Source organism: Tachypleus tridentatus, chromosome 13, assembly GCF_004210375.1.
Source record: "Tachypleus tridentatus isolate NWPU-2018 chromosome 13, ASM421037v1, whole genome shotgun sequence".
NCBI classification, from domain to species: Eukaryota; Metazoa; Arthropoda; class Merostomata; order Xiphosura; family Limulidae; genus Tachypleus; species Tachypleus tridentatus.
Genome location: NC_134837.1, coordinates 263554070 through 263566347, shown reverse-complemented (window position 1 = coordinate 263566347; position 12278 = coordinate 263554070). Strand labels below are relative to the sequence as shown.

Here is a 12278-nt window from a genome sequence, read left to right as displayed (position 1 = left end):
CCTGGCCATGTTTTGCTTCTACCTTCGCACCCTGAACACGTCAGTTTTAGTAAGACGATCCATATTAGGTGGCATCACACGACATTGTGCTATAAATTACATGTAGTTCTGATACATTCTGTTCTTCCTCAACTGGGCCTGGCATGGCCTAGCGCGTAAGGCGTGCGACTCGTAATCTGAGGGACGCGGTTTCGCATCGCGGTCACGTCAAACATGCTCGCCTTCCCAGCTGTGGGGGCGTTATAATGTGACGGTCAATCCCATTATTCGTTGGTAAAAGAGTAGCCCAAGAGTTGGCGGTGGGTAGTGATGACTAGCTGCCTTCCCTCTAGTCTTACACTGCTAAATTAGGGACGGCTAACACAGATAGCCCTCGAGTAGCTTAGTGCGAAATTCAAAAAACAAACAAATAAACAAACAAACAATCTTACTCAGCTTTATATCGGTTGTTATTGGCTTGTGGCTTTTAATATAACTTATTCAATCTCATGTATCGATAATTTTATATACCGAGTTAATAAAAATTCCTGATGGTAATACTAAATACGTTTCTGGCTACATGGGCGTAGTGTAGTTATTAGCGTACCAGTCTGCATACCGAGAAGTACAAAGTTCAAGCTAACTATATAAAGTTGAGCACAATCTACATTAGTAAAAGTGACAGCTATTCTACCTATTCCATTAATTAAGAATAGGGCAGGTCATGACCCAAGGTTAATATACTCGACTGTGGATGAACAGGTCCAATGATCGCATCTCGTTACCTAAAAAAATAAAAAAAACGCGGTCTAGGGCCATGAATGTATTTGTTTGTTTTAAAATACAAAGCTAAACAATGGGCTGTCTTTGGTCTGCCCACCAGGAATATCGAAACCCAGTTTTATAGCGTTGTAAGCCCGCAGTCATTTTGCTGTGCCACTAAGGAATGTATTGTAAGGTTGTTGGTCAACCCCCAGTGTTTAGTTAAACAAAGGTTACCGAAAAGTTGTTAGTGTTGACAAATTGCCTTTTATCTAGGTTCGGCGTGGTCAGGTGGTTAAGGCACTCGATTCGTACTTTGAGGTTCGCATGTTCGAAGCCCCGTCACACCAAATATGCTCGCTCTTTCAGCCGTGGGAGCGTTATAATGTCGCAGACAGCCCCACTATTCGTTAGTTAAAGAGTAGCCTAGGAGTTGGCGGTGGGTGGTGATGACAAGCTGCCTTCCCTCTTGTCTTACACTGCTAAATTAGGGACGGCTAGCGCAGATGGCCCTCGAGTAGCTTTACGTGAGGCCCGGCATGGCAAGGTCGGTTAAGGCGTGCGACTCGTAATCAGAGTGTCGCGGGTTCGCATCCCTTTCAGCTCGCCCTTTCAGTCATGGGGGCCTAAAATGTGACGGTTCATATCACTATTCGGATTTAATAGTCGTATTTGATCAGAATTAGTTGGATTTGTAATAGAAAATCCGAAATAAAAGTAAAAACAAATTTTATCACATTTTCTGAAATTCTCCGAGTCTCACATGCTGTAATTTTGTGACCATTTGAAAACTTTCTATCTTTAAATTCAGGAACTTATATATTTACCGACTTTAAACGTTCTTTCTCTTAGAAATGATTACATGTTTGCAAACAGAATATTTATGTAGTAATTAACTTCATCAAACAGTCTACTTCTTCAAGAGATGAAAATAATAAGTTAATACACATAAATCAATTCTATATTTGCATACTTGCACGTATCTACAAACGTCAGCTCTGATAGAACCGCAGGGATCTCTTACGTTACTTTGGAACTGCTATTAGACCAATAGTATCCGAAAACGTCAGTTTGTTGACGTAACATTAGATTACGCACACTGTTGCCACTACAGTGAGAAACTTGCGCTTGGTTCCGGAACGAGAGCAAAACATTTTTTCCACAGTTACCTCAGAAACATAATTTGCTTAAGTACAGTTATTATTCCACTAGATTGCAAGTTTTTCAGCTAAGTTTCATAAAAATACCATGAACTTCATATTTTGATATTCGCAAACACTGCAGTATATAAAAATTAATCTCTCAAACTACCTTCTCGTAATAATGTTAAAAACAAGGAGGCTATGGTTGTTTATCACATCCGTTGTTAGTACGTGTTCATCTATGAGTATATATTCACTAGCCCAATGAAATATGTAGTGACCACTCGTTGACAAACATAAAGCAACTTACTTTTGAACCAAGACATTGTTCCTTCTTTTTAATTACATGGATCAACAATATACAGTTCATTTGTTATAAACACTTCCATTTCAGTCAGCCTGATGAAACTTAAAGGCATTAAGTATGTCATTTGTCAGTATGTCACCCTTCGTAAAGTTTTTATTAAATAATGTGAAAACAAAGCTGATACTGCAATATTTCTGTAATTCACAGTAACACTACACAATGAAACATGTCTCTCAAACAAACAGTAACACTACACAATGAAACATGTCTCTCAAACAAACAGTAACACTACACAATGAAACATGTCTCTCAAACAAACAGTAACACTACACAATGAAACATGTCTCTCAAACAAACAGTAACACTACACAATGAAACATGTCTCTCAAACAAACAGTAACACTACACAATGAAACGTCTCTCAAACAAACAGTAACACTACAGAATGAAACAGGTCTCTCAGACAAACAGTAACACTACACAATGAAACGTCTCTCAAACAAACAGTAACACTACACAATGAAACGTGTCTCTCAAACAAACAGTAACACTACACAATGAAACAGGTCTCTCAGACAAACAGTAACACTACACAATGAAACGTGTCTCTCAGACAAACAATAACACTACACAATGAAACAGGTCTCTCAAACAAACAGTAACACTACACAATGAAACGTCTCTCAAACAAACAGTAACACTACACAATGAAACAGGTCTCTCAGACAAACAGTAACACTACACAATGAAACGTCTCTCAGACAAACAGTAACACTACACAATGAAACGTGTCTCTCAGACAAACAATAACACTACACAATGAAACAGGTCTCTCAGACAAACAGTAACACTACACAATGAAACGTCTCTCAAACAAACAGTAACACTACACAATGAAACAGGTCTCAGACAAACAGTAACACTACACAATGAAACATGTCTCTCAGACAAACAGTAACACTACACAATGAAACATGTCTTTCAGACAAACAGTAACACTACACAATGAAACGTGTCTCTCAGACAAACAATAACACTACACAATGAAACAGGTCTCTCAGACAAACAGTAACACTACACAATGAAACGTCTCTCAGACAAGCAGCAGCACTACACAATAAAACATGTCTCTCAGACAAACAGTAACACTACACAATAAAACATGTCTCTCAAACAAACAGTAACACTACACAATGAAACAGGTCTCTCAGACAAACAGTAACACTACACAATGAAACGTGTCTCTCAGACAAACAATAACACTACACAATGAAACAGGTCTCTCAGACAAACAGTAACACTACACAATGAAACGTCTCTCAAACAAACAGTAACACTACACAATGAAACAGGTCTCTCAGACAAACAGTAACACTACACAATGAAACAGGTCTCTTGGCCAAGTGATAACAGCACACTGAGTATTTTCACTATCTTTATACAAGACTCCCAAACAAGGTATGTTTTAACACAAAACCAGTTACCTACAGGATATTATACATCAGGTTAGTACCACAGTGATTATTGTAGTAACACTGAACTTGGTTTATTTCCAAAATAGAAGATCAACAATAACTGTTTATGTTTCATCTGTTACACAATGGTTATTTGCATCATTTCGAACCTCACCTTTGACTACTAACAACTAATGTTAATTAAAGAACATATTTTGTTTTCTAATTCACTGGATATAAAACCAAAAACTTCTAGTTACAAAACACTCACTTTATAAGCTGGTAATGGAAAAGTTAACTAATTCTAAACCAACATTTTGAAACTTTTATTCTTAAAAATATATATTCATACACATGATTCTTTATTTGGGACTCAAAACATTGAAACATGTACTAAGTGGAACATTATAAATGTTTAATACATTTGTTTACTTCTCACATTTTAAATAAGTTAAAAAGTGAGATTTTTCCTTCAAACAAAAATGATTATTTATCTACAATTTATTAATTTCCACACATCTTGTTTTTGTAATTCAAAACATTCAAGTAAAAAATGTCTATTTTATAGTATGAAGATACTTTCTTTTCATAAATTTGCATCAACAGAGAACTTAAAAAATAGAAATCTGACACAGAAATCAATATACATGTACACACTAGGACACTTATCACATAAAAATAGCTGTACAGATAATACTTTTTAAATATAAAAGTCAGGTATTTTCTAAACATCACGTAAGAACAATAGTGAAGCTTAAAGAACTTCGTGTTCTGAAGTGTAGTCGTGGTTTTCTGCAGCAATGTCAACACCCAAGATGGCTTACACATCAAGTAGGCTCAGGAGAACTCACTACTTCCTACATATTCAAATAAACAACATCAAACTTTAGTCCAGATATATATTCCTAAAAATGTATTAAAACTACACCAAGATCAGATGAATTCAGTCATTTCACCGAGATAAACTTTCTATTAACAACTGTAAATTTCACACAAAATTAAATCCAAAAGAAAATGAAACTAATATTAAGTCTAATATTAATTATTTGTTTGTATTAAGCTGACAAATGAACACTTTAAACGTGTCTTATGTCAGTAATACATGCATGTATCCATAACAGTCTGAGCACCAACTGTGCCATGTACATTATTTTGGTTGTAATAGTATGTGTAAAAAAAAACAGAGTACAATTATTAACAAACATTGTACTAGATTACATAATACTAGAAATACATGCCTAATGAAAACAGTTTTCATAGTACTAGCATTATAAACAAACACTACTAACTACCCAGAGAATTCTCCTGTTTGTGCTTAATGTAGCATATGTAAACACCACAAAGTGAACCAGTTGTGTTTTGTTAGTATACATGTGAAAGGAAAAAGCACCACATGACTCATGTAATATTTTAGTGTGTGAGCAGACAGCACAAACTGGTTCACAAAATTAAGTGATCTGTAAAAGTTGGTACTGAGTAAACAGACACAGCATCAACTCCTTCACCAGATCAAGGGGTCTGTAAAAGTTGCTACTGAGTAAACAGACACAGCACATACTGGTTCACCAGAACAAGGGGTCTGTAAAAGTAGGTACTGTGTCAACAGAAACAGCACAAACTGGTTCACCATCTCAAGAGGTCTGTAAAAGTAGGTACTGTGTCAACAGAAACAGCACAAACTGGTTCACCAGATCAAGAGGTCTGTAAAACTTGGTACTGTGTAAACAGACATAACACCAACTGGTTCACCAGATCAAGAGGTCTGAAAAAGTAGGTTCTCATTACATATGATTAATGTCCATCTTGTATATAATTTTTCATTTGCACTGTCTCTCAGCAACTAAACGTCTACCAAGGAGCTACTATATTTTCTTTCTTTGCACTGTTGTTTGTAATATTTTTATTTATAATTAATCCTAGGTTTCACATCAAACATAAATTCATCTGACTGGGAACCAGAACTGGAAATTCTATTATTACTCAGCATATTGGAAGAGATTAAACAGTAAAAATTTCATGCACTCTGATTTTAAAATTGTAAAAAAAAACCCTAAAGAATCAAACCTTACGTTTTTCACAGAAGAAAATGTTCTTGCCAAACTGTTTAATGTCTTCAGTTCAGATCCACTTAAAGTAAGTGGGTTCCCAGCTTTCTTTATGGTTGAGGTTTGTTCCAATGATGATGATGACAAAGCTACTAGTACTTTCTTTGAACTTGATGAATCCTTATCTGGCCTAACCCTATTTTGGATGAAGAGAAAGATGTTGGAGGACACGTTTGCTTTGGTGGAGCTTCAGAAGTTGATGTACTTGTTGACGTAGTTGTTAGCATTCGAGAAGATTCTGTCAGTACTCCACTGAAGTTATTAGTTAAAGATGATGTCACTGATGGAGCTGGACTGAAGTCAAGGTAACTATCCTACAGTTTTAACATACTTTAATTAATATGCTTTTCTATCCACACATAATAGCTATCTTTACAGTCAAACTCAGTTGAGTTTGGCCTATTTGTAGCCGTGTTACTGGCTAACCTACCTGTTCTGTATGAATTTTTATATATGCAATGATGAGTATGGAAACCAACAGTCTTGTTTTGTAATTTACAACTTAATTTTATTAGAGATAAAACAAAATAAGCAATCAAAATGGAGCACAAGCTTGTTATAGTTTTATTTAAAAGAAACTTCAGGTGGAAGGTGATGTGAAAAACTTATGCAAACTCAGTGGTCAGGACTACAGATAAATATTGAATGTTGTGGTCAGTTTGAAAAACTTTCACTCTGCTAGAACTGTGCATATTTTGTTACAATATCCTCAAGAAAACACATTTTTGTTCTATAAATTAACTCATTAAACCCAAGCTTACACAACAAGTATCTAGCTAAAAATTCCAAATTACTCATTGGATATCAACAGCAACCAATAACATTTGTGTGTCTTTGGCTGAAAACTAATCCACACTATATTATTATCCATATTATATATATAGACTGAAAATATTATAAGAAATGGTGATAATTTTTAGGACATTATAAAAATAATTGTGGAAGAATGTGCACCAAAGTTTGGGTTTAAGGATTTATGAATTATTTTTAAAACTTTTATCTACCTAGGACTGTGAGATATATTCAATAGGTACAAATATATAATTACCCTATATAGTAAGCCTTTCACACACAAAAGTTAGACAAATGAATATGGGTCTTATTTTGTTGACAAAGTCTCATACACTTGTTATACCACATGTACTCACACAAAATTTTCACTAAAATAATAATTATTTTCGAAAACAAGAAAGACGTTTTTTACAACAAGGGTACATCTTCACACATACATTACACCTTGATTATAAAACAATATGCAACACAAAGACTTTTGGTCTTATTTTAACAATAAGGTCTGAGAAACATTCACTGATACCTCCATCATCAGCTCCAGAGCTGGAGACCTACAGCCATCACCAAGTTGATCTAGTCTCTGTAATAGACACCTGGAAAAAATAATGTTTTGTCAGAATCAAAATAAGTGTGGTTTAGCTTAAGTGGTACATTGAATAAAATTAGAGTATTAAAAAACTCATTATTAGTGTTCTTTATATATACACAGAGAAAACCTGTTGATAAGGTTGTTAAAGGTTTGATGTGTTCTTTACGTATACACAGAGTGAACGTGTTGATAAGGTTGTTAGAGTTATCGATGTGTTCTTTATGTATGCACAGAGAGAACAAGTTGATAAGGTTGTTAAAGTTGTTGATGTGTTCTTTATGTATAGAAATATTAGAAATATTGGAGAGGGTTTGGAATATATGGCCATACCCTGCAATTAAGATAACCTGTCTTGATGGTAACAGGTGCACATGGTGATGTAAATGTCAAAACGAGGATATCTGTCGGCAGTGTAACTCCATCTTTGCAAGTGGAGATGTGCCTCACTGCAGGAACTCCTTGAATGGAGAAACCAGCAAGAATCTCTGACTCAATGGTGTTCTTCAAATTCCTCTCAATAATACCTCCTCGTGATGAATTCAAAGTAGCATGAGGTGTAACCTCAATAGGTATATCCCCAATTGCCTTTGAATTCAAGAGGAGTTCACTGTGTTGAGATGTGAATGTTTCCACCAATGTGTCTCCAGAGTGAAGCTACTTTACCTACTTTAGAGAGCCAGCAAGTCCCTCTAGTCCATTCTGAACAAAAAATGGAGATATCTGCCCTAAGAGTTTGTCTGAAAGTCTGTAGTTTTAGAAAATGAGGTACAACAGGTGTTACAGATGTTGGAGAATGCTGCTCAGAATCTTCAAGACATGGTAGTTTACCGACACACTGTTTTTCACTCTTTCATTTAAGTTTTTATTTGGAGGATCCATTATAAAAAAGGAATATTTCGATGCCCACTGACCCCGACCCTCCAAAGCTCTACGAGTGGATGCACTACAATGTCGAACAAGGACAGTGCAGCAATGCTAGGATTTCATGAGCACTATACCCAAAGACCAGCATCAGATACATACAATGGCCACAACACCTGTTGAAAACAACCAACACTGGTACTTGGTTGACCCTAGCCCAAGTGGATGAGCCAAATGATCCAAGGAGGGCTATTCCAAGGCTGCCCATCTACAGGAATTCAGGGCCAAAGTGATGTGTTAGTGGTTGACCCCTCAACCACCAGGTCACCCTTCACAGGTCATCAAGTAGGATAAACATGTGGGTGGATGTTTAGATCGCAGAAGAGGTAAACTGAAAGAACAGAACCTTCTCTGAGAAGTCCCCTCACGACATACACTGTTATGTTAAATTAAAAAGTGAAAATTGAGTTTATTGCATAGAGGGAATCAGCTGCAATAGGAGGATGTGTTACACTCCTATTAGTGGAGGGTTGTTGAATGCTAATTTACACACTTAAATACAACTGAGCCATGTGGCATACACGTGTAATTTGATAGTAATTCAAAGTTCGTTGCAAGTGCTGATCTGTGCAGTAGAAGGAAATCATAAGAAAAATAGCTATAACTGTGAAAAAGGGTGGGTAATTGCATTGGAATTTCAACGTGTGTTTTTTCAGTAAAACTTTACATATTATGTTATTTCCCCATTCTAACTCAACACCTCACTTACCATGAAAACATATTATCCTTTTTATTTTCTAGAATGACTTCATGACACATTTTTTTATCCTGAATAGTTTTAAGCCCTTAACAATATATGTATATTTATGTTTAAATTTTATTGTTTTATGAACTGTGTCTAACTAATAATCCCACAATTTGTAAAACACTTTGCAAACAAGTAGCTTACCTTACCCTAAGAAATTATGTGATGTACTGTTTACAAGTTACTAATAAGCATATCACATGAAAATGTTTTGTTTTTTTATTTACTTAACCTAATCTAAATCTTATATTTTATTTACCTTTATAATAATAAATAATACACATGAAAAACTAGAATTATAGTACTTACTTGGGTATTTTTTATCAACTCTCAATTAAAACTAACTATTATTATAATGGTATTACTGCACTAAATGAATGTTAGTTAATCGAAAATGTAACAAAGAATATAAATTAACATGCTAAAAGCACACATTGTGCCAGGATTATCAAAAGTTTTAAGGCTTTCTTACTATTTAATAAGACCCAATAAAAATTAAGCTAAACTTGCCAATGTGTTTCCTGTGAGAATAAAATTTACACTGGAGGTAAAATAGACAAACTGCTATACAGAAAATGATACATATGTATACAGCTGTATATATATACAGCTATATGTATGAATATCACTATTCATTTTGGCTAGTGTTGGTTTTTAATTACCTTAACATGTTAATAAATAAATGCTGGTTAAATTAAACTGCTGAATGGTACCAAAAATTTTTCAACAAACTGAATGACAAGTTACTTGAAATGTTTAAACATTTTAAAGTTACATGAATCTAAGCAGACACTAAAAACTATACAAATTAACTTATATTCCACTTACAAGAGTGCCCTAACATATGTTCAAAATCATGAAATCTTGTCAGATGGTTCAATTCACACAGACAATGCCCAGCATGTTGAAGCTTGTTTCTGTTGTGCAGATAATCATGGCACAACACCACTGATATAATACAAAATTCTGCTTTACCACATGTGAGAAAGGAGTGTATAATTCAACTTGAACTTTTAGACAGGCTAGAATCATGACATGAGGTACAGCTCAACACAAGTACTTGTTTATAATAAAACGTATTATGCATTTTCAAAGATTTTGTGGCTCAAAAATTATATCTCAATGATCACTTCATTTGTTCTGAATATGTATATGAAGATCAAAGTTATAAAATAGTAGGTTATACTCTAATTAATATATATTAATTAAAGTGTAATTTTTCTATCTTATTTTCTGAAAACATACTTTTTATTTACCTAAAAGAAAAAAATAAAGACACAAAAATAAAACAACATTTTTTAACTTTAATACACACATGACTTTTGATACTTACATAAGAATACAGAACATAGAATTTATTCACTAGCACATACTGTTACTCAGTATTTTAAGTTTGGTGTTAAATCTTTCTTATACAATACTTAAATAATAATTACATGCAAACAGAGACTTTGAAGAAGTTTGATTTTTATTTTGTTGTTGCTTATTAAATATAACAGCACTATAAATCTTACAATAACATAATTTGAGAAAAACAGACAGTGGTCAGTTAGGTTTGCACTCAACTGAGCCAATTTTCTATCACAGTGAGCTTTAGAAAGCTCTATACAAGTGATAGTTATACACCAAGTTAATATTGTATCTCTGTTACTATACACAAATGTTGAAAATTTTGTTTACGATAAATTTTGGTAAACATGTTTCCAAACACGAATTTAAATGTTATCAGTTTAAGACTATGACTTGAAATATCAACTCTATATATTTCATCATATATTCACACACTTTACTAGTAGGATAATATTATTTGTGAATATGGATGTCTGTCCACTGCATACAAATACATTTTCGATGTCTAATCAAAAAAGTCTCAGAAACTGTAAACCCTTAAAATGTATGAAAACTAAAAGATTTTCTATTTAAATGCCCAATTTACATTCCATTTTCATGGAAGTGTGATACACAATTGTTTTTATCATTTTTGGTAATACTTTTACCCAGTTTGTCTGTAATTCTTCCTAATTATCAAAATGCAGATTTTCTTATTGCTACTTCCTTTGAATGAACTGTACCAATAACCTTTCATTGATGAGCCAATCATGAGTGTTAAACAAAGAAAGACTTTTAACTAATTCATGTAGTCTAAGAAAAATGTTTGTTACCATTGTAATTCCTGAATATTTTAAGATAGACATAAAGCATGGTCCTCACTAATTAGAGACCAGGAACTTCCATGGCAACAGATTCACAAGAAACAATCAGTTGAGAGAAGACAATACTAATAAGCTTAATAACAGTACAAGAGAATCACTTGGTAGTCACAGGCTGATGATACTCATGGTGTAAGTACCAGTTTTGAGGCTAACATCTAAGCACGATTCCATGGTGCAAGGTGCTTCTAAGAGAAAATCTGGTCGTTTGTATACTTTTGAAAGTACCATACCAAAGGAAAGAAATATTACACAAGAAAATATCCACAGTGGTAATATGTTTGTTGATACAAACAATCTATCAGAAGTAGCAAGGGAGTTTTGTCAGTATTTGTGAGAGATTGGTTGGTTGGTTGGTTGAGTTGGTGTTTTATAGCACAAAGCAGCTAGGCTATCTAGCTACCAAAGTTTACATCTAGTCAACAACGTTAAGAGAAAAACTACAGTAATTGAAGTTGTAAAGGACTTTCTGTAGCATAACTGTAATTATCATAACTCACTAGGAAGAATAACAGGTAAGTATAAAAACCACCGTCCGTCACCTGAAGTTGGCCTTTCCAATTCTGGTTCTGAATTATTTGACATTATGGCCATTTTCAAAAAGGAAAGTAATAAAAAATTTTAAAAGATGTGTAGCAAAATTATAATAATAACTCGTCAGGATGACTAACAGTTAGTTCAAAAGGATATTCCAAACAGCAGCGTTAGTCACCTGAAGTTGGCCTTTCCAGTCCTGGTTTGCAGTTATTTAATTTTACAGCCAGTTTCTAATTTCAAATCAAATTAGATGAACTGTGATTTTTAAAAGGGAACCACATTAAAAATGTGTACTGTACATGTTAAAAAAACTTAAATGGCATTAAAAAGATTAATGGCCTTTAAAAAAACTAAAAACATTACCAAGGTGGACACTTTCACCATCACCAATAACACTGTCTAACATTATGGACAAACCTGGGGACAGAACATGTTTTAAATGGTGCCGTTGTTGAGAGTAATTATGACAACAACAGAGTAAAATGTGGCTTATTGTGACCTGAGTGTTACAAACAACACACTGGTGCATCAGAACAACTTCCTACTTCCGATCGTTATGGAAGAAGGACGGCCAAAGTCTAATATAGGGTTTTATTCAAAAAAGCTTGATTTTTTTTGCGTTGCTCACTCCAAGTCTGACACACAGCTGAGCCTTGATAACAGGACCATAGTCCATGTATGGTACAGGCACAGCGGTGATAGTGTCAGAGCAGATAGACTTAGCTGTGATGTTGG

At 34.4% G+C, this 12278-nt stretch overlaps 1 protein-coding gene and 1 long non-coding RNA gene across 6 annotated transcripts in view; one reads left to right on the top strand and one right to left on the bottom strand.

Moving 5' to 3' along the window:
• LOC143239736 (uncharacterized) overlaps window positions 1-12278 on the top strand; it is a 570827-nt gene that overhangs the window by 134390 nt on the left and 424159 nt on the right. The gene's annotated exons all lie outside the window — the stretch shown is intronic.
• Window positions 2194-12278, bottom strand: part of LOC143239732 (uncharacterized) — a 44801-nt gene continuing 34716 nt past the window's right edge. For both annotated transcript variants that reach the window (XM_076481157.1, XM_076481158.1), the window contains exons 2-4: window positions 7065-7134; window positions 5714-6063; window positions 2194-4501 (exon numbers count right to left, since the gene is read on the bottom strand). In XM_076481157.1, the coding sequence (XP_076337272.1) occupies window positions 5842-6063; window positions 7065-7134 (292 nt within the window). In that variant the 3' untranslated portion in view covers window positions 2194-4501; window positions 5714-5841. The remainder of the gene's footprint in view (window positions 4502-5713; window positions 6064-7064; window positions 7135-12278) is intronic.